Source organism: Artemia franciscana, chromosome 7 (genome assembly GCF_032884065.1).
Source record: "Artemia franciscana chromosome 7, ASM3288406v1, whole genome shotgun sequence".
NCBI lineage: Eukaryota > Metazoa > Arthropoda > Branchiopoda > Anostraca > Artemiidae > Artemia > Artemia franciscana.
The window spans coordinates 1,263,886-1,287,329 of record NC_088869.1 but is presented as its reverse complement, the minus strand read 5'-3'; the positions used below and the strand labels follow the sequence as shown (position 1 = coordinate 1,287,329).

Here is a 23,444-nt window from a genome sequence, read left to right as displayed (position 1 = left end):
TTTCTTTTTAGTTTTTTATTGGTTTTTACCTTTATTTTAGCTTATTTTTCAGTTTTTTCCTTTTTTTTAGTTTTTTTTAATTTTTTATTTTTTTTAGTTTTTTACCTTTTTTAGTTTTTTTAGTTTTTTTTAGTTTTTTTTTGTTTCTTAGCTTTTTTATTAGTTTTTAGTTTTTTTTGTAGTTTTTGCCTTTTTTTAGTTTTTTTAGTTTTTTAGCTTTTTTATTTTTTTTATTAGTTTTTAGTTTTTTTTGTAGTTTTTGCCTTTTTTTAGTTTTTTCAGTTTTGACGTCACCTGATCCAGTTTTTTCAGGTGACGTCACCTGATCCATCCATCCACAGACAGACAACTTATTTTTATATATATAGATATATATATATATCTATCTATCTATATTCACAGGTGGGACATAGGGACACAACTACAATGGCGCGTAACTAATATGGCGCGTAACGACTTACGCGCGCGGGGGGGCTTGGGGGGGGCGCGAAGCGCCCCCACCAACTAGGTGTTGGGGTGGCGCGAAGCGCCACCCCAACAGCTAGTATATATATATATATATATATATATATATATATATATATATATATATATATATATATATATATATATATATATATATATATATATATATATATATATATATATATATATATATATATATATATATATATCTATATATATAAAAATAAGTTGTCTGTCTGTGGATGTGTGGATGGATGTGTGGATGGATGTGTCAGGTGACGTCACCTGAAAAAACTGGATTAGGTGACGTCAAAACTGAAAAAACTAAAAAAAGGCAAAAACTACAAAAAAAAACTAAAAACTAATAAAAAAAATAAAAAAGCTAAAAAACTAAAAAAACTATAAAGGTAAAAACCAATAAAAAACTAAAAAAAAAACTGAAAAAACTAAAAAAAGGCAAAAACTACAAAAAAAAACTAAAAACTAATAAAAAAAGTAAAAAAGCTAAAAAACTAAAAAAACTAAAAAAACTAAAAAAAGGTAAAAAACTAAAAAAAATAAAAAATAAAAAAAAACTAAAAAAAAGGAAAAAACTGAAAAATAAGCTAAAATAAAGGTAAAAACCAATAAAAAACTAAAAAAAAAAAGGAAAAAACTAATAAATGACGACACTCAAAGAGAAAGCGACCAGGACAAAAAACTAAAAAAAAGGCAAAAACTACAAAAAAACTAAAAACTAATAAAAAAAATAAAAAAGCTAAAAAACTAAAAAACTAAAAAAAGGTAAAAAACTAAAAAAACTAAAAACTAAAAAAAAACTAAAAAAGGTAAAAACTAAAAGAACTAAAAAAGAAAAAAATAAATGACGACACTCAAAGAGAAAGCGACCAGGACAAAAGGAATGTTCGATTAGCAATCAACAAAGCACCGGGACACAGGGAGTATAAATGACGACCAGGACACAAGTAAAAAAAAAAATTAACAAAACTAAAAAGAAGGTAAAAACTACAAAAAAACTAAAAAGAAAAAAAAACTAAAAACTAATAAAAAAACTAAAAAATCTAAAAATCTAAGACGAACACGTAGATGCCGTTGACGCCTATTGCGTACTTTCATCGCCTTTTTTTTTTGGCGTTCTTCTGTGCTTTGTTGACTAAGACTGGATATTGTTATTGAACGTCTAATGAAAACTGAAGGAAGCTCAGGGGGGGGGGCACTTTCAGAAATCAAGTACACCAAGTGGCGCGTGCCAAGAGGGGCGGAATTTTGCCAAGTGTGGCGTAACTGTGTGGCGAACGCGGCGTTCTGAGGTACACCAGATAGTTGAAAGTGGGTACCCCCTTGAAAAAGACCAGATGAGTCACATCTGAGCACATAGTTGTTCCTTGAGCCCCGTGTACACTTGCATCGTCCTTTGCGCTTTTTATTGTACACCTTGATCCAGCTTGAATGCTGTTATGAAACCAGATCAAACATACCCAAAAATTGAATAGTATTACGTTGAAACGCAACGAAAGAAACTGGGAGCGTAGAAGAGGCTTGAAGTTTATTAATTTTTTTTGCCTACCCGTTATCGCAGGACGTGATCTGGAGAGAAGACTACCCTCTAAAATTTGGATATCCTTGCTTGGATTTAAAATTTGGATATAGATGAGTGGCTTTGATGGTTATCCCCCCCCCCCAAATAATACCAGCAGCAAGCCTCATCCATGTAAGCACATTGAATTACGTGCTGCCTGCAAACCCTATGCTTCTTAAATTACTGAAACCCTTTCACACTAGTATGTACCCTCTCACAAACAATCTAAAAAAATTATATACTTTAAAGGGAAAAACGGGATTTTTTTTGAAACATCAGATTAAGCTACATTTTAGACCTTTTGCTACTCCTTTCTGGTGATGCTGGGTTTGCATTGATATCATCCAATATTGGTACGTATGTACTAGTTAGCGTGTAGCCAAATATTCTAGAGCTAAGGGTTCAGGTGGGAGGAGATAGAAGAACAGTCTCTTTACTATAAACTATTTATTTTTTCTAGAAAGTTTATATAGGTGGTTTGAAAAACACAAGAGAAGAACTTTGCAGAAGCACTGCACGAGAGGAACTACTTGATTATAAAATGACTATAAAATGATTAAAATGATATAAAATGGTTCTTAGAAAGAATCTAGAAAGATTCTTGAAATGATCAGAATGATTCTGAAATGAGATTCTTGAAATGATCTAGAAATAATCTAGAAATGGTTCTTAGAAAGATGGTTGAAACGCTTTCTGCTATATTAAAATCGTCCAAGCTTCACGTTCAGGTATTATAAGCCTAGTTTTTCTGATTCCCATTTCCACAAGACAAAAACATCATAAGTTCTATAAACCCGTGTTCTAGTTAGGGTTTCTAGAATCCAATATAAATTTTAAAGATAAATTTGACCCACATTGCATTAAAAATAGTTTCTTGTTTCCTGTTCCAAGACTTACATTCAAAAGTTTACAATATTATCAAAAAATCATGGGGGGGGGGAATGGCCCTCCTCAATTTTTTGGAAATTTATGCAAAAGGGGATGAAGCGATATAATTCTAATTCCACACAAATTCCAGTATCAAAGCTCATGTCGCGTGCAAGATCCTTTTTTTGTGGGGGGGAGGGGTAGAAAAACTATGAACGTAAGGTTTTCTAGTGATAGTTTTTCTTCACAGTTATTTAACTATTTTATTTTTCAAAGAAGAAACAAGAGCTAAGAGCTCATGTGGCACTTGTGACGAGGCCAGAAGAGCCAAGACACAAGAACTCTATGAGCTCTAATAAAATTGAAAAATCAATAGATTGACTTAAAAGGAAAATCAGAGGCTTAATGCCGGTCGGGATTGAAAATAAGAGCTCCGAGTCACGATGTCCTTCTAAATATCAAAATTCATTAAGATCCGACCACCCACTCGTATGTTATAAATACCTCATTTTTTCTAATTTTTCCTCTCCCTTAGCCCCCCAGATGGTCGAATCAGGGAAAATGGCCTTATCAAGTCAATTTGTGCAGCTCCCTGACACGCCTACCGATTTTCATCGTCCTAGCACGTCCAGAAGCACCAAACTCGCCAAAGCACTAAACCCCACCCCCAACCCCCCCAAAGAGAGTGAATCCAGTACGTTTACGCCAATCACGTATCTACGACATTTGATTATTCTACCTACCAAGCTTCATCCCGATTCCTCCATTCTAAGCGTTTTCCAAGATTTCCGATTTCCCCCTCCAACTCCCCCCAAAGTCAACAGATCTGGTCTGGATTTGAAATACGAGCTCTGAGACATGAGTTTCTTTTAGATGTCAAGTTTCATCAAGATCCAGTCACCCGTTCTTAAGTTAAAAATACCTCAATTTGTCTAATTTTTCCAAATTAACACCCCCCAGCTGCCCTCCAACGAGAACAGATCCGTTCCAATTATGTCAATCACGTATCTAGAACTTGTGCTTATTCTTTCCAACAATTCTCATCCCCATCTCTCCACTCTAAGCGTTTTCCGAGATTTTTATTTTCCCCCCTCCAACCCCCTATGTCCCCAGATCCGATTCGAGTCGAAAATGGCGCATCTAAGACATAAGATCCTTCTATATATCAAAGATCCCATCACCTATTCGTAAGATAAAGATACCCCAATTTTCACGTTTCCAATAATTCCGTCCGGTTTCCCCTTCCAACTCCCCCTCCCATGTCACAGGATCTTGTCGGGATTTAAAATAATAGCTCTAAAGCACAAGATCCTTCTAAATATCAAATTTCATTAAGATCTGATCACCCGTTCGTAAGTTACAAATACCTCATTTTTTCTAATTTTTCCGAATTATTCAACTTCCCCTCCCAACTCTACCAAAGAGAGCGGATCCGGTCCGGTTATATCAGTCACGTATCTTGGACTAGTTTTATATCATCCCCACCCAGTTTCATCCTGATCTATCCGCTTTAAGTATTTTCCAAGATTTCCGCCCCCTACCAATGACGCTGGATTCGGTCGGGATTTAAAATAAGAGATCTGAGTTAGGAGGTCCTTCTAAATATGAAATTTCATGAAGATCCGATCACTCCTTCGTAAGTTCAAAATACGTAATTTTTTCTAATTTTTCAGAACTAACCCTCCCCTAACTCCAACAAACAGAGCAGATCCGTTCCGGTTATGTCAATCACGTATCTAGCACCTTTGCTTATTTTTCCCACCAAGTTTCATCCCGATCCCTTCACTCTAAGCGTTTTCCAAGATTTTTGGTTCCCCCCCAACTCCCCCCAGGGTTACCGGATCAAGTTTGGATTTAAAATAAGAGCTCTGAGACATGATATCCTTCCAAACATCAAATTTCATTAAGATCCCGTCACCCTTTCGTAAGTTAAAAATACTTCATTTTTTCTATTTTTCTGAATTGACCGCCCAACCCCCCCCCCCCCCACTCCCTCCAGATGGTCAAAAAGGGAAAACGACTATTTCTAATTTAATCTGTCCGGATAGTCCGGTCCCTGATACGCCTGCCAAATTCCATCGTCCTACCTTACCTGGAAGTGCCTAAACTAGCAAAACCGGGACCGACAGACAAACAGACAGACCGACAGAATTCCAAATTTCGTCGTCCTAGCTTACCTGGAAATACCTAAAGTAGCAAAACCGGGACAGACCGACAGACAGACAGACTGACAGAATTTGCGATCGCTGTATGTCACTTGGTTAATACCAAGAGCCATAAAAACATAATACCAGGGGAAAATCAGAGAAAAATTAAGTAGAAAATCATTTAGATATGTGGAGTAGCAATGTGGAGTATGTTATTTGGTTAATACCATGTGCCATAAAAAAAATGGATCATTTCTTATGAAGAGAAAGTAAAACGCACAAGGAGTTGAGTTTTGGTCAGTAGTGAGATGTTTAATTAAAAAAATTCTTTGTACACAGATTATGCTGGACTTTATAGTCGAAGATTTTCCATAGACAAGGTCTTACATGACATACATCGCTGAAAATAGAATGTTCTAGGGTATTAATAATAGAATACTCATTGCTCATTTTATGCCTAAAAAAGTTCAGGGAATTAATAATTGTAGCATATACCTCTGTAGAACCGACTGACGGGGATACTAGTGACTCTTTTTACAGTCACTAGTGACTGAATTTTACTTACAGTTACAGGAGTAAATAGACAGGGTCCCTGGTAGAAATATGGTATTATTACTAGGATATTTTAATCCCCAGGTCGGTAGAAATAGGGATAGATTGTATCTATCCCTATAAACTTTGTGTAGGAAAAGAAAATGGTAATGGCTACAGACTTGTACAATTTTGTAGGTATAATAATCTAGTTATAACCAATACGGTGTTTGGTCGTAAGATGGCCCATAAGGTAACATGGTATTCACGTGATGGTAAGACAGCAAACCTTATTGATTATGTTACAGTAAACCGAAGATGGGGGTAAATATTAGTGCTGTTATTTATGCAAAAAGTAAAGATAACCATCTAGTGGTGTCTACGGTTGATTTAAAGCTGAAATATCGGAAATTTAAATACCTCCCGGGAACTTATGATGCTGGTAGACTCCAGGATGAGAATCTGAGAGAAAGTTTCCAGGAACAGTTGAATACTAAACTCGAGAGTTTAAAATTTGACAATATGGAAGATGGTTGGAATAATTTTAGAAAAACAATTTGTGAGGTTGCTGATGTCTTAGGGAAGGAAGTTAAGACTGCAGCTAGGAATATTAGTGAAACAGCTTTATGTTTAATAGAGAGAAGAAGGGGATTGTACAAGAATTATATGAGTGATAGATCATATGAAAACACAAGGAATGTAAAGAAAGTGGAGAAAGCATCAAAATATGAACTAAGGAGGTATAAAATGGAGGCCATGGATAAAATTGCTGAGGAACTGGAAGATGCAGCTAGACGGCATAATAGTAAAATATTGTACTGGCATGTTAATAAATTGAGAGGGAGTTGTCAATCCTGACTTGTCCCAGTTAAAGATAGGAATGGGGCCACAATTAGTGATAAGGAAAGAGTTAAAGAGAGATGGGCAGAACATTTTGAGAAGAAGGAGGAATTAACGACAGTACTAAAAGGATTAAAAAATAATAAGGCTCCAGTTGCTGATAGTGTAATAAATGAGTTTCTTAAATATGGTGGTTCTGAGGCTAGAAATACTCTACTTAAGAATATGAATAAGATTTTTTTAAAAGGGAAAGTACCTGACGATTTTAGGAAAACCTTAATTAAACCACTGTATGAGAAGGTGATAAGAGTGAGTGTAGTAGTTATCGAGGCATTAGTCTGGTTTCTGTAGGTAGCAAATTACTAAGTAATATGATAGTTTTTAGACTGAGAAATGCTGCAGACAAAGTTTTAAGAGAAGAACAGTGTGGTCCTAGAAAAGGTAGAGGATGTGTTGACCGAATTTTCACACTTAGGTTAATAATTGAGAAGTGTCTAAGTCGTCAAACACCTTTGGTCCTCAGTTTTATAGATTATGAACAAGCGTTCGATTCTGTTGATAGAAGAGCTTTAGCAAAGGTCTTATCCTTGTATGGTATACCAGACAAATGCATTAAAGTGGTTAGTGCTATGTACAAGAATAATACTACTGCGGTTAAGGTAGGGAATGAAGTTAGCAGTTGGTTTTGTATTAAATCAGGAGTTAAGCAGGGTTTTGTTCTATCCCCCTTTATATGGATCATTTTGATGGACTTTCTCTTAAGGAGCACAGGAAAGGCAATGGGTAACCACGGTATCAAATGGGGAGGAAAAACTCGCCTGGGCATAGATTATGCTGACGATTTAACCTTCCTAGATTAAAATATGAGCAAAATGAATGAGCTTTTTGAGGTTTTGCGAGTTCAGGGTGCTAGAATAGGTTTGAAAATTAGCTTTAAGAAGAGTAAGTCACTAAGGCTAGGAATAAGTGAAGATGAAAAGATGACATTTGGTAACGGAGAGATTGATCAGATGGGAAGCTTCATTTTACCTTGATAGTGTTATTAGTAAAGACGATAGGAGCAGTAAAGATGTTAAAAGTAGAATAGCCAAGGCTCGGGGTATTTTTTTCACAGTAAAAAAAAAACTCGGAAGGGACGATAAGTCTGCCAACCAAGATTATAATCTTGGAAGCTACAGTGATGACAGTGGTCAAATATGGCTCTGATGCATGGGTGCTCCGAAAAATTAGCTAGATGTTTTCAAGAGAAATTGCCTACGGATTGTTCTGGGTACCTGGCTGACTGACCGTATTTCAAACAGTAGGTTCTACGAAAAATGTGGTTCAATCCCGCTTTCTAGGGCTATGGTGAAAGAAAGTTGAGATGGCTAGGGCAAGTTCTGCGGATGAAGGATGACAGATTGCCGAAGATCGTCCTTTTTGGTCAACCGTCTAGGGCTCAACGGAAAGCAGGTCGTCCTGGTCAGGGGTGGGAGGATGCCATATATAAAGATTTAAATGAAATGGGAACTTACTGGGAGGGTGTAAAGAGTGAGGCTTTGAATAGACTGGGATGGAGGAGGAGCGTGCATGGCTGGTTTGGCTTCAGGTGGCTTGATGCTCCGGTAAGTTGTTAGTAGTAGAAGTAATAGTAATCCACTGCAGTTGCTGCCGTGTAAGCAGGTATTGAAATGTGGCAAAAAGTAGAATTTGGAAATGTCTGTTCTGAAGTGAATGAGAAGCTGAAGTGAATTAGAAGAGGGATGTTAATTGGGAGAATAAGAAGGAAAATAGTAGCCCGACCTAGACTTTAGAAAATGCATTTTTATATTTCAACTGAAAAAAAATCGCAAAACCAAACATTGCTCCTTCCTTAGATTTTGAAAAAATTCATTCACCATACGTTTTTACGAACTTGACGCCCTTGGTTGCATTCGCGAAACTGTACGTAAGGGATGGGGAGAGTAAGTGTATATTATAAAAACATACGGGGGGGGGTCAACTTTGTCGTTTTTCAATTTTCCAACGAATTATCAAAAGAAGGACATTTTTCAATGAAAATACTGTGAAGAGGTATTTTTCAAAATTGACGCCCATGTCTGGATAAGATATCTTAAATTATGTAGGCCATATACTGTGCATTTGCATACGGTTTTTCTATTTTCACTTCTTTGCTAACCGGTTTTTTCCTTCCTATAGATCGACCCTCCTTCTGCTGGAGATCTCAGAGTTTGGGTAAGAATATCCTGGTTATCGAGTCCGTGTCAGCCCAAGAATGTCTACTCCCTCCCCCGTATTAAAAGCCATGTTTCTACCCTACTAATGTGTTATAATAAAAAAAAAAACATCTTAAGCTGCAATAAAGGTGTGTGCCACAACTAGAAATTAGAGTCGTATCAATGATTTTAATTAGGGATGGGGGCGGGGTTTAGCCGTAATAAAGCGCGTTCGTTGGGTATTCCTATCCCTTAAATAACAAAAACCGTGAATTATATAATTTATCTCAATCATATGGTTACGTTGGGGTGGGTGGTAACGTTGGTTATCCTATTTCGACTTTGGGTGAGCCATGCCTGAAATGCTTCAATTTCTTCATTTTATTTTTGTATTTAAAATTTTTGCTGTTTGAGAAAAAAAATGGCCACAAATATTTTGATTTAGGGTTAGGCTACCTGTACGAATTGTGTAAACATTGCGAATGTTTACACCATCGTATGTGTTTAAAGTTTCAGTAGCGATCACGTAATTACCATTACTTAAGCAAAACGAATTGATTTGTCAAACAGGTTTTTAGTCCCTTTTCTAGTTTCCTAAGATAAATTTAGATTTTTTTTCGAGCGCACTATACTTCATAATTTTTCCTTGCCGAAAAATTACATGGGACGGGCTATTGTACCATGTCATTATTAATGTCAAAAAGAGGGGCGAGGGTGTAAAATACATGGGGCTTGAGCTTTAAGATGTAAGCAGTGTGATACTACGTTACGGGTTAACTTAAAATAATTTTTATGAATGGAATTTTTATACAGGTAGGCCATGCATTGGCTTTGTCTTCCTACCTCTGTCTTAACTTTTCTTTTATTGGAAAAGACTGATTGATATAGAAAAAATACTTATAGTTCATCAGCTTTACTTTAATTACTATCACACATCTTTGCAATTTGAGATGCCTGACATAATTTTGCAAGCATGATTTTTACACTCTTGCATGTTCAGAAACTGGTATTATTACATATAAGTTAATTGTTTGCCTCCACAGAACATAGTCTTGTGTATGCTGTGGTAAAAGTATATAGCAAAAACGCACAAATTATTCCTTTTCAAAGAAGGGGGCTATAATCTAAAGCTATTGGGAACCCCGTTATAAATGAAAAATTATATTTGATGATTTGATTAAGAATTGCTAACAACCTCATGAGAATCTAGGATTTGTTGGCGGGTGGTGTGTTCCCCCTTGGGTAAGTCCGTGGTTTGGGAGTGAGGACAAGTGGCTCTAAACGTTTAGAAGTCATTTAACATTCTTATTCTGGCATGTAAAAGTTTTAATAACGCTTTACCAACACTCTTGTGTATAGCGTCGTACTACCGCACAAAATTCCAGCTATATGCTACAAGTAAAATTTGTTCAGCTCCAAAATTATTAGGATAAGAGAATTCGCATAATAAAGAATTCGCATAATAATAAATTATTAGGATAAGAGAGTTCCATAATAAAGGGAACAGTATCCGGAAACGGAGGGCAATCTATAAAAAATTACACCGTCAAATCCAAAATGTCTAATAGCCCTTCGCCGGAGGTTCAGATTCTCCAATATCCAAGAATAGGAGCGATGCATGTTTATTTTCATTTCCTTTTTTTTCAACGAACGAGCAGCTTTAATATCCGTCGATTGCAGTTCATATTTTTTTGGGTTTTGTATGAATGTGTTGGCGAATAATTCACTTTATTGTTTGTTAGGAATTTGATTTTAATTCTTTTAAGTTTTGGTCTTTTATAGGAATTTTTGGCGGTTTTTATGCCACTTGGTATTAACCAAGGGACATATACCAATAGCAAATTCTGTCGGTCTGTCGGTCGGTCTGTCGGTCCCGGTTTTGCTGCTTTAGGCACTTCCAGGTAAGCTAGGACGATGAAATTTGGCAGGCGTATCAGGGACCGGACAAGTTTAAATTAGAAATAGTCTTTTTCTCAATTTGACCATCTGGGGGGGGGGGGGCTGGGGGGCTCGTTAATTCGGAGAAATAGAAAAAATTATTAATTAGAAAAGTATATTTAACTTACGAACGGTTGATCAGATTTTAATGAAATTTGATGTTTGGAAGGATATTGTGTCTCAGAGCTGTTATTTGAAATCCCTACCGGATCTGATGACATTGGGGGGGATTTGGGAGGGGGAAACTTAACATCTTGGAAAACACTTGGAGTGGAGGGATCGGGATGAAACTTGGTGGGAAAAATAAACACAAGTCCTAGATACATGATTGACATAACTGGAACGGATCCGCTCTCTTTGGGTTAGATGGGGGAGGGGGGGGGGTTAATTCTGAAAAATTAGAAAAAAATGAGGTATTTTTAACTTACGAACGGGTGATCGGATCTCAATGAAATTTGACATTTAGAAGGATATCGCGTCTCAGAGCTTTTATTTTAAATCCCGACCGGATCTGGTGACATTGGGGGGGGGAGTTGGGAGGGGGAAACTTAAAACTTGGAAAACACTTAAAGTGGAGGGATCGGGATGAAACTTGATGGGAAAGATAAGCATAAGTCCTAGATACATGATTGACATAACCGGAACGGATCCGCTCTCTTTGGTGTAGTTGGGGGGGGGGGGTAATTCTGAAAACTTAGAAAAAATGCGATATTTTAACTTACGTACGGGTGATTGGATCTCAATGAAATTTGATATTTAGAAGGATATCGTGTCTCAGAGCTCTTATTTTAAATCCCGACCGGATCTGGTGACATTGGGGGGAGTTTGGAGTGGGGGAACCTAAAATCATGGAAAACGCTTAGATTGGAGGGATCGGGATGAAACTTGGCGGGAAAAATAAGCAGAAGTCTTAGATACGTGATTTACATAATTAGAAAGGATCTGCTTTATTGAGGGGGGGGGGGGGGTAATTCTGAAAAATTAGAAAAAATTACGTATTTTTAACTTACGAAGGAGTGATCGGGTCTTCATGAAACTTCATATTTAGAAGGACCTCGTAACTCCGATCTCTCAACCGGATTCAGCGTCATTGGGGGGGGAACCAGAAATCTTAGAAAATACTTAAAGCGGAGAGATCAGGATGGAACTGGATGGGAAGAACAAAAACCTGTCTAAGATACGTGACTGACATAACCGGACCGGATCTGCTCTATTTGGTGGAGTTGGGGGGGGGGGGGGTAATTTTGAAAATCGAGGTATTTGTAACTTACGAAAGGGTGACCAGATCTTAATGAAATTTGATCTTGGATCTTGTGCTTTAAAGCTCTAATTTAAAATTACGACCTGATGCTGTGACATTGGGGAAAGTCGGAGGGGGAAACCCCTCCAGCTTCCCCCAATGTCCCCAACTCCAATGTCCCAACTCCAACTCCCTAACTCCAACTACCCCAACTCCTAGGGGAGTTGGGGGAGGGATTCAGTGATTTGGCGAGTTTGGTGCTTCTGGACGTGCTAGGACGATGAAAATCGGTAGGTGTGTCAGGGAGCAGCACAAATTGTCCCGATAAAGTCTTTTTCCCAGATTCGACCATCTGGGGGGCTAAAGGGAGAGGAAAAATTAGTAAAAATTAGGTATTTATAACTTGCGGGTGGATGATCGGATCTTAATGAATTTCGATATTTGGAAGGACATTGTGACTCAGTGCTCTTATTTTAAATCCTGACCGGCATTAAGCCTCTGATTTTCCTTTTAAATCAATCTATTGATTCTTCAAATTTTGTTAGAGCTCATACCATAGGAGCTCTTGGCTCTTCTTGCCTCGTCATAGGTGCCATATGAGCTCTTAGCTCTTGTTTTCATTAGTTTTTTAATTGGTTTTGTTGTACTTTCCGTGTTTGTTTTTTGGTTTTTGCTTTTTCCTTGATTATATTATTTTGTTCACGCTGAAGAAGAAAGGTGGCTGTTCTCTCGAAATATTCTCTTTCTGTTTTTATGGCACTTGGTTAGTACCAAGTGACATATAGCGATCGCAAATTCTGTCGGTCGGTCTGTCTTTCTGTCCCGGTTTTGCTAGTTTAGGCACTTCCAGGTAAGCTAGGACGACGAAATTTGGCAGGCGTATAAGGAACCAGACCAGATTAAATTAGAAGTTGTCGTTTCTCCGATTCGACCATCTGGGGGGGGGGGAAGTAGGGGGACAGTTAAATCGGAAAAATTAGAAAAAATGAGGTATTTTTAACTTACGAACGGGTGATCGGATCTTAATGAAATTTGATTTTTAAAAGGATATGGTGTCTCAGAGCTCTTATTTTAAAACCCGACCGGATCTGGTGACATTGGGGGTAGTTGGGGGGGATAACCTAAAATCTTGGTATACGGTTAGTGTAGAGGGATCAGGATGAAACTTGGTGAGAAAAATAAGCACAAGTCCTAGATACGGGATTGACATAACTGGAACGGATCCGCTCTCTTTGGGGGAGTTGGGGGGGAGTGTTAATTCTGAAAAATAAGAAAAAAGGAGGTATTTTTAACTTTCGAAGGAGCGATCAGATCTTAAGGAAATTTGATGTTTGGAAAGATATCGTGTCTCAGAGCTATTGTTTTAAATCCTGACAGGATCCAGTGACATTGGAGGGAGTTGGGGAGGGAAAGAACCTAAAATCTTGGAAAACGCTTAGAGTGGAGGGATCGGGATGAAACTTGGTGGGAAAAATAAGCACAAGTCCTAGGTACGTGATTGACACAACCGGAATGGATTCACTCTCTTTGGAGGAGTTGGTGGGAGGGTTAATTCTGAAAAATTAGAAAAAATGAGATGTTTTTAACTTACGAAGGAGTGATCGGATCTTAATGAAATTTCATATTTAAAAGGACCTCGTAACTCAGATCTAAATAATGACGAAGACCACACTGCCTTTCCATAATACAACAACAAAAGAGAGAATAATGAGGACTTTTTTCCCAAGACAGTGAACCAACAAAACCTATTTGAATATTTCGGCCCTATATCTAAGGGCCGTCTTCAGCAAAGGAAAAAATAAAAAACAATAAAACACTTACAATAAAAGTTCTCAGTTAAAAATCCATTTTTTATTTTAAAATAGCCTTGGCATCATTATTTCTTAACGAAAAGTTCAGCCAAGACTGTCTGATAAAAGCTAACATTTTACAAGATAAAAAGGTTCATTCATTTCACTAACTGTATTTATTAAAAATTGGATTGATTTCTTATTGCGATATTTGTCTTCTCTGCAGCTAATCTGATAGTTCTTTTGATATTGGGCTTGTTTTTGTTCATTCCTATTTTTGTTTTATTTTGAATTAGATTATTTTCTATAATTAATTTTGTGTACATAGGGTTGAGTTTGTATTCACCCAAGTCTCTATTTAGGGATTTATTATTATTTAAGTTTCGTTTGATTTCGATTGCCTCACGGACAGTTTGTTTGATTCCTAGGTCATTGCTAATTAGAATTGTTTCGTCAAATAGAACATAATGGTTTGGATTTTCAAAAATATGACTACTTAAAGCTGAATCGAAAGATATAGTGTTATTTTTAGATTTTAACGCTTTTTCAATACTTTCTTTGTGTTGCTGTAATCTTGTTCCTAAATTTTGGTGGGTTCGACCAATGTAATAATTTCCACAACTACATGGTATTTGATACACCCCTCGTAGACGAGTAATTGGGGTTTTATCCTTACCAGAATTGACAAGATTCATTATACTTAAATTGCTTGTGAATACAACACGTAAATTGTTTTTTAAACAAACTTTTTTCATTTTTGAAGTAATTTTCGGAATATAAGGCAGGTAAATCGTGCTTGTGGGTTTATTAGAATCATTTACTGGTGTGGGATTTAAGGCTTTAGAAGAATGCATCTTTAATCTTTGAGCAATAACAGTATTTATGAGAGAAATTGGGTACCCGTTGCCAAAAAGTATGTCTGTAATAAAATTTAATTCTTTTTTAACATACGGCTCTGAACAGATATTAAGTACTCTATCCACAAGAGATATTACCATACCTCTTTTAACCTGTGGAGGATGGTTAGATTTGAAGTGAAGGTATCTATTATTATGCGTAGGTTTTCTGTAAACCGTAAAATCAAGTTTATTCACACTGCGTATTATCAATACATCTAAAAAAGGTATTTTACCATCTCTTTCGGTCTCTAGAGTGAACACTCAAATCTAACCATCCTCCACAGGTTAAAAGAGGTATGGTAATATCTCTTGTGGATAGAGTACTTAATATCTGTTCAGAGCCGTATGTTAAAGAAGAATTAACTTAAATAATAATAAATCCCTAAATAGAGACTTGGGTGAATACACACTCAACCCTATGTACACAAAATTAATTATAGAAAATAATCTAATTCAAAATAAAACAAAAATAGGAATGAACAAAAACAAGCCCAATATCAAAAGAACTATCAGATTAGCTGTAGAGAAGGCAAATATCGCAATAAGAAATCAATCCAATTTTTAATAAATACAGTTAGTGAAATGAATGAACCTTTTTATCTTGTAAAATGTTAGCTTTTATCAGACAGTCTTGGCTGAACTTTTCGTTAAGAAGTAATGATGCCAAGGCTATTTTAAAATAAAAAATGGATTTTTAACTGAGAACTTTTATTGTAAGTGTTTTATTGTTTTTTATTTTTTCCTTTGCTGAAGACGGCCCTTAGATATAGGGCCGAAATATTCAAATAGGTTTTGTTGGTTCACTGTCTTGGGAAAAATGTCCTCATTATTCTCTCTTTTGTTGTTGTATTATGGAAAGGCAGTGTGGTCTTCGTCATTATTTACGTCACGCTTATGGGGAGCATTTGACCAAAGATATTTTTCATTTTATTAGTTTAGGGAAAAAACACGCGAACATTATTAATCAACAAACGTTTCTGGAATCCTGCAAAAGGAATAAAATTATTCCTAAATCCTTAAGGCATAAATTTCACTTAAATACTTTACGAGAGTCACAGTTCACACATAAACTACAACTAAAAACGTTGAATCATATTATTAAGGACAAAAAACACAGAAGACATAGAATTTCCTCAGAACGAAAATCACTCGAAAATTTTCTATCACAGAGCTTGTCCACTGATGATTTTTTGCAAATTCTTAGGATGGAAAGGAATTCATTCCACCATTATTTCCGTGTGTCACAAGAGAGACTCACTAATAAGTTTACAAGGTTGAAATATGAGTCTCAAGTGGTCAACCCAGTTTACAATCCTAAGATAAGTCCTGGACCTGCGATTGTAAATATTTCATCTAAAAAGCTTAGCTATGTTGAAGAAAAAGTCCTAGAACAAGGGCCAAAATTTTCGTTTTTACCGAAACAAGTTCCAGTTGCAGACTTGATAGCATCTTTAGAATCCTCTCTCCACAAATGTAGTGCTCTTGTTTCAAACCCGGATACAGTTAGATCTTGTTTAATTAACACTCTTTACAACACCTCATTAAAACTTCCTAATTCTCCCAATAATGCAATGGAAAAATCATATGACACAAAAGTTTTGAATAAACTCCGTAAAGATTCCTCAATAATAATCACTAAAGCCGATAAAAGCAACTCCATAGTAATTATGAATAAAACTGATTATGATGGTAAAATTCAGTCACATTTAAATGATACAACCACTTATGTTAAATCAACCCATGACCAGACTGATCAATTTGCTCGAAAAGTAATAAATGAATTAAAAACTTTGAAAGAAAATGGCAGAATCACTCCACAGTTGTACAATAAATTCCTCCCTCGTGGTGTTTTTTGCTCAAAGTTTTATGGATTACCAAAATTGCACAAACAAGGCATTCCTCTAAGACCTATTGTAGCTAGCACAAAATCACCTGCCTCAAACATTGGAAAATGGTTATGCACTGCATTTAAACCATTGCTTCACTCCCAAAAATCTTATATAAAAAATTCAGTTGATCTTGTAGAAAAATTGAAACAAATAGACATTTCTGAAAATTCCATATTAAGCAGCTTTGACATAGTTTCTATGTATACTAGTATTGATGTTTCAAAATCTGAACAATTATTACAAAATAAACTGGAAAACAATTACCATCTAATCGAAGAGTCAGCAATAGGTCTAGACATCGATGTTCTCATGCATTTGGTTAAATTATGTAACAAATATTCCATGCACTTCCAGTTTCGAGATTCATATTACAACCAGGTAAGGGGCCTTCCTATGGGAGCACCTCTATCAGGCCTACTCGCAAATATTTTCGTCGAGAATCTTGAAAATTGGGCCCTAGATTCGTATTTTCTTAATCATCTGTTTTGGGGACGTTTCATGGACGACATAATTTCAGTTTGGAATTATGGCGAAAGTGAACTTAAAGGTTTTCTAGAACATTTAAATACTTACGATAGAAACCTGCAATTCACTCTAGAGACCGAAAGAGATGGTAAAATACCTTTTTTAGATGTATTGATAATACGCAGTGTGAATAAACTTGATTTTACGGTTTACAGAAAACCTACGCATAATAATAGATACCTTCACTTCAAATCTAACCATCCTCCACAGGTTAAAAGAGGTATGGTAATATCTCTTGTGGATAGAGTACTTAATATCTGTTCAGAGCCGTATGTTAAAAAAGAATTAAATTTTATTACAGACATACTTTTTGGCAACGGGTACCCAATTTCTCTCATAAATACTGTTATTGCTCAAAGATTAAAGATGCATTCTTCTAAAGCCTTAAATCCCACACCAGTAAATGATTCTAATAAACCCACAAGCACGATTTACCTGCCTTATATTCCGAAAATTACTTCAAAAATGAAAAAAGTTTGTTTAAAAAACAATTTACGTGTTGTATTCACAAGCAATTTAAGTATAATGAATCTTGTCAATTCTGGTAAGGATAAAACCCCAATTACTCGTCTACGAGGGGTGTATCAAATACCATGTAGTTGTGGAAATTATTACATTGGTCGAACCCACCAAAATTTAGGAACAAGATTACAGCAACACAAAGAAAGTATTGAAAAAGCGTTAAAATCTAAAAATAACTCTATATCTTTCGATTCAGCTTTAAGTAGTCATATTTTTGAAAATCCAAACCATTATGTTCTATTTGACGAAACAATTCTAATTAGCAATGACCTAGGAATCAAACAAACTGTCCGTGAGGCAATCGAAATCAAACGAAACTTAAATAATAATCAATCCCTAAATAGAGACTTGGGTGAATACACACTCAACCCTATGTACACAAAATTAATTATAGAAAATAATCTAATTCAAAATAAAACAAAAATAGGAATGAACAAAAACAAGCCCAATATCAAAAGAACTATCAGATTAGCTGCAGAGAAGGCAAATATCGCAATAAGAAATCAATCCAATTTTTAATAAATACAGTTAGTGAAATGAATGAACCTTTTTATCTTGTAAAATGTTAGCTTTTATCAGACAGTCTTGGCTGAACTTTTCGTTAAGAAATAATGATGCCAAGGCTATTTTAAAATAAAAAATGGATTTTTAACTGAGAACTTTTATTGTAAGTGTTTTATTGTTTTTTATTTTTTCCTTTGCTGAAGACGGCCCTTAGATATAGGGCCGAAATATTCAAATAGGTTTTGTTGGTTCACTGTCTTGGGAAAAAAGTCCTCAGATCTCTTGTTTTAAATCCCCACCAGACCCAATGTCATTGGGGGGATTTGGGGGGATTCTTGGGAAACGCTTAATGCGGAGAGATCTGGATGAAACTTGGTGAGGCAGAAGTCCTAGGTGCGTGATTGACATAACCGGACTGAATCCGCTCTCTTTTGGGGAGTTGGAGGGGATATTAATTCGAAAAAAATAGAAAAATTGAGATATTTTTAACTTACGAACTGGTTATCGGATCTTAATGAAATTTGATGTTTAGAAGGATATCGTGTCTCAGAGCTCTTATTTTAAATTCCGACCGGATCCGGTGACATTTGGGGGAGTTGGGGGGGGGTCTAAAATCATGGAAAACGCTTAGAGCGGAGTGATCGGGATAAAACTTGGTGGGAAAAATAAGCATAAGTCCTAGATACGTGATTGACGTAACGGACTGGATCCACTCTCTCTTGGGGATTTAGGGGGGGTCCAGTTTTTTGGCGACTTCGGTGCTTCTAGACGTGCCAGGACGATGAAAATTGTTAGGCGTGTCAGGGACCTGCACAAATTGACTTTATAAGGTCGTTTTTCCCGATTCGACCATCTGGAGGGCTGAAGGAAGAGGAAAAATTAAAAAAATTAGGTATTTTTAACTTACGATCGGGTTATCGGATCTTAATAAAATTTCATATTTAGAAGGATATCGTGTCTCAGAGCTCTTATTTTAAATTCCCACCGGATCCGGCGACATTGCGGGAGTTGGAGGGAGAACCTAAAATCTTGGAAAACACTTAGAGTTTAGGGATCGGGATGAAACTTGGTGGGAAAAATAAGCATAAGTCCTAGATACGTGATTGACGTAACGGACTGGATCCACTCTCTCTTGGGGAGTTAGGGAGGTCCTGTTCTTTGGCGAGTTCGGTGCTTCTGGACGTGCTAGGACGATGAAAATTGGAAGGCGTGTTAGGGACCTGCAAAAATTGAGTTGATAAAGTCGTTTTCCCCGATTCGACTATCTGGGGGACTGAAGGGAGAGGAAAAATTAGAAAAAATGAAGTATTTTTAACTTACGAATGGGTGATCGGATCTTAATGAATTTTGATATTTAGAAGGACCTCGTGTCTCAGAGCTCTTATTTTAAATCATGATTGACATCAAGCCTCTGATTTTCCTTTTAAATTAATCTATTGATTCTTAGAGTTTTTTTAGAGCTCATGCCTTCTGAGCTCTTAGCTCTTGTTCTTTCAGTATTTTGTTGGCATTCAAAAACTCCGATTTGGATCGTTTTCTTTCTTTATGTTATGGCAGGCCAACGTGGTTTAAGAAATTCATATTTTGGTATGTTTTATTAAGAGTAGGCTACCCTAACTTCACTTCTTTGGTGAGGTCGTAATAACATGCATGTAGGTCTACCTGAATTTGTTTTCTTTTCAAAATGTTTGATCAAAAATTAAACACGATAGAACACCTACCAATCATTTAGTCTCTAAATTGAGGTGTGTGCAAATTCTATCTGGATTATGTTATCAGTTTTATCACTATTGGCGATGAATCAGCTAGTCCATTGAATTCCTCATTCTCAGTCGTGCGCTGACTTAAAATCAGGTTACAAAAATATAGGACAGTACCCAACTAGACTTAGTGGGCAAAACGTATGTGATTTTGAAGTGAAAGTGTGAATAGTCTTTGTCTATTGGTAGATCTAAGCATCCCTAAATAGTAACGAATTTTCTGATTAGCCTACTTATAGTGATGTATTTTCAACTCTATTAAGTGGCGTAATTTTGTCAAAATCCTAAGGGAGGGCATAGTTGAAGCCAATTTTCCCAAATTAAGTTAAAATGACAATGGGAATTGAGCCAAACAGTACAATAAAGGCCAAGATACACTGCAGAAAACTGACTCGTTTTGCTGGACGCTTGAATTATGCAGGCTGATATCAGTTTTAATGCGATTCTTCAAAAAAATTAAATTTAAGCTAGGGGGAAAATTGGGTCGGGGGGGGGGGGAAACTGAGGTCTATAGGGGGCAGTTACCCTCCCGCCCTCCTGCAAATTACGCTCCTGTTTACAGTCATGCTCTAAGCACCAAATACAGTGAAGATTACTACCACACTTCAGACTTAGAATCATGTTAAAAAGTAAGAAAACAAGGAACTCTTGTAGTAAAAAACAAATTTTTGGTAGTGCTTGGAGCCAAATAATAAAAAAAAACAGAAACGGGGATGGAAGATCGGCAAAAAGAGCTAAAATACCCAGGTTAACTGCATCTACCTAAGGTGTTTGGTGCCAGGTGATTTAGTGGCACCAAACAGGTTAAGTAGGTGCAACTTCGTTTTGAAGGTGTGCTTGTCTTTGAAAATCACTAGACTGTTAATTCCATTTCTTTAGCAGAAGCTATATCAAGCTAAAGGAGAAAATGGTCAATGGACGAAGAGATAAGATCTGAAGGCGAAGGAGGGGGTTTATAAAACAGATCAACATTCTATAACAGCATCTAGTAATTTAATAGCAACAGAGTAAATGGCATGACTATTTGCAACTTGTAAAAAATAAAACACTCCGGTATTCTCACGCATTTCAGATGACTTTGCATAAACATGATAATAGCACCAGCACATTTTGTAACCTTTTTAGGTATATATATATGTATATTGCTTCGTATCTCTGTAGGGAGTAATAAGAAGTAGGGGAAAGTCTGTATTAGAGTCTTTTGAGATTATTTTCACAGTTAAACGGGGCAGTACTAAATAGTAACCAAAAAACTTCTCAATTATGAAGCAACTAAAAGGAAAATCTTAGAAAATCTCGGTTTTCTGGTATGAATAGACCTAGGAGTGGTCCAGGGGGCCAACGTTTTTGTTCTGATGTCCTTAGTACTTTAAGGACTAGACAGATGGAACAGCTAAAATGCGCCAAAACGATAAGGGGATTTTGTTTTTGTTTTGTTAGGTTGCATTTCTTTTTTGCACATATTTATCTTTCTTTTATTTTTCTGCTAATTAAAAAAAAAATGATAGGGGGCTGGGCCATAACTATCACCGCAGTGCATTGTAGCAAACGGTAAAGGTCTAGATTAGGGGCTATTGTGAAGGAAAAAGAAAACCACTTTTACAGTATAATGCACAGAACAATTGTAGCTAACGCGTTTTGACTGCAACTTCACTATAATTTACCCCACCCCCCTAATGAATAAATATATAGCCCAGTTATATTTTTCTCATTCGTTCTGCCAATGCGTCACTCTTGTTTCAATCCTTGCACTCGTAAATTGAATTAACTGTGACAAAACAAGAACCGAAGAAAAAAGAGTAACGGATGGCGGTGCGCATGAGAAATATATAAAGGGATAAGAATAAGGAATAAGAAAAAGGAATAGGAATAAGAATTGAGAAGGAATAAGAAAACTACTTTTATAGTATAATGCGCAGAACAATTGTAGCTAGCGCATTTTTACTGTGACTTCTTTATAATTTACCCCCCCCCCTCCTAAGGTATAAATATATAGCCCAAATTATATTTTTCTCATTCGTTCTGCCAATGCGTCACTCTTGTTCTAATCCTTGCAACCGTAAATTGGATTAACTGTGACTAAACAAGAACCAAAAAAGAATGATGGATGGCGCTTCGCATGAGAAATATAAAAATTGGGCTATATTACGGAGTTGGGGTAGGGACGTAGCTCCTGTTTTTTTTTTATTTTGGAGGGCAAGAGGGGTCCATGTCCCGATATTCAGGGGGCATGGGCTATACAATAATTTTTTCCTCCAATTTATTGTGAGGGCAACTGTCCCCCAAACGACGCCCCTGGATTGGGGGTCAAATACAGGGGGCTGTGGTCGAAATATGTTAGCTACAATTAAAAATAATTGAAAAAGGAAACAATGATTGTTTCCTTAACGTGTTTCCTTCTCAGTGCTCAAAATCTAGACTTTTACCCAGCAAACTTACCCATATTTCAATATTTGGGAGGTAGTCCCTTGAAATATTGCCACCCTGATAACCTATAAAGCGTCGTTGTGGCTTGTCTGACTACATAATATTTCATAAAACAATAATTTTATATATCAATTCTAGCATTTCGTAAATCCTGAAATAATACAATATTCCTTTTTTTTAACTGTAAATTTGATTATCTTGTGGAAGTAGTTACGTTTCATCTTTTATTTGTTAACAGCCCTGGGAGTTTGAATTGTAAAGCAATGGGCCTCGAAGATTTAAAATTGATGGGGTCCACAAAGTACAGTTACCATTATTAGGCATTGCTTGGATAAACTTAGAAGGTTAATCCTTAAGTAACAGATACAGGTCCGTATCCATGACTTTTTTCAGGGGGAGTTTACATAAGTCAGGGGGAGTTTTGAGGGGAGGCGGCTTACAAAAAAAACTTTAAAACACGCATAAAAATTTGTTTATATCAATTTCTGTTACGTTTTTACGAGTCGAACAAATATTTCTGGGGAGATCTAACCCCTAACCTTCCCCTGGATACGACCTTGAACAACTAGTACTACAACCAGTTAATAAATTTGGCCGTAGAATAAGGAATTTTATAAAATCTACTAAATTGTGTTTATTCACAATCTTCATAACCATATCCATGTGCTTCAACACTAAAACATCTTGGATTTTTTCCAACCTTATAAATGCTTTGCAGTGGGAGCGTAGCCAGGATTTTGTTAAGAGTAGCTAGGGGGTTCACTTCAGGTCTCTTGCTGCCGCGAGGTGGCAGAAATTTTCTGGATTTTCTACATAATAGTATTTTATTTTCTATTTGACTCTTAGACAGCCTTGAGTTAAACGAAGAATTGTGCGAAAAAATTTGCCAGAAATGGTAGTCACAATTTTGATTAATCTTAATAATAACAGTTTATTATAGAAGCGAATTTATGGTAATTTCATAAAAAGCCTGAAATCCTTCAGAATGATGCTGGATTGAACTGAAAAGTGAACCCTTGGAATAACCATGCTCAAAAACCTGCCCAAGGGGCATTATAGTCCTTGTGTAATAATCGCGTAAATTATACGCGTAAATAATAATAATGGGTTCTATCATGTGAGGATACCTAATTTTCCGATTTTGTAAAACAAGACTACTGAACATTTTTGGCAAATGACTTACATGTTCGGCCAAATGTAAAGAAAAGAAAATTAAAAACAAAAATTTTGGCTTTGAATTTTTTTTTTTTATTAGTTTGCATAACAAAAACAATCTCGAGTTAGTTAGAAACGGATACTAGGAAGTAATTTAAAGAATTATAAAAA

At 36.2% G+C, this 23,444-nt stretch overlaps 1 protein-coding gene across 9 annotated transcripts in view; it reads left to right on the top strand.

Annotated features, from left to right (window-relative positions):
• The window catches only part of LOC136028706 (calpain-B-like), a 182,655-nt gene that overhangs the window by 34,986 nt on the left and 124,225 nt on the right, over positions 1 to 23,444 (top strand). For 4 of the 9 annotated variants that reach the window (XM_065706568.1, XM_065706567.1, XM_065706563.1 and 1 more), the window contains one exon: positions 8,608 to 8,643. The exons of 4 other annotated variants lie outside the window; for them this stretch is intronic. In XM_065706568.1, coding sequence (XP_065562640.1) covers positions 8,608 to 8,643 — 36 coding nt within the window. Of the gene's footprint in view, positions 1 to 8,607; positions 8,644 to 19,880; positions 19,900 to 23,444 lie in introns of those variants that run through there. One more of the 9 variants, XM_065706571.1, reaches the window with a different exon arrangement.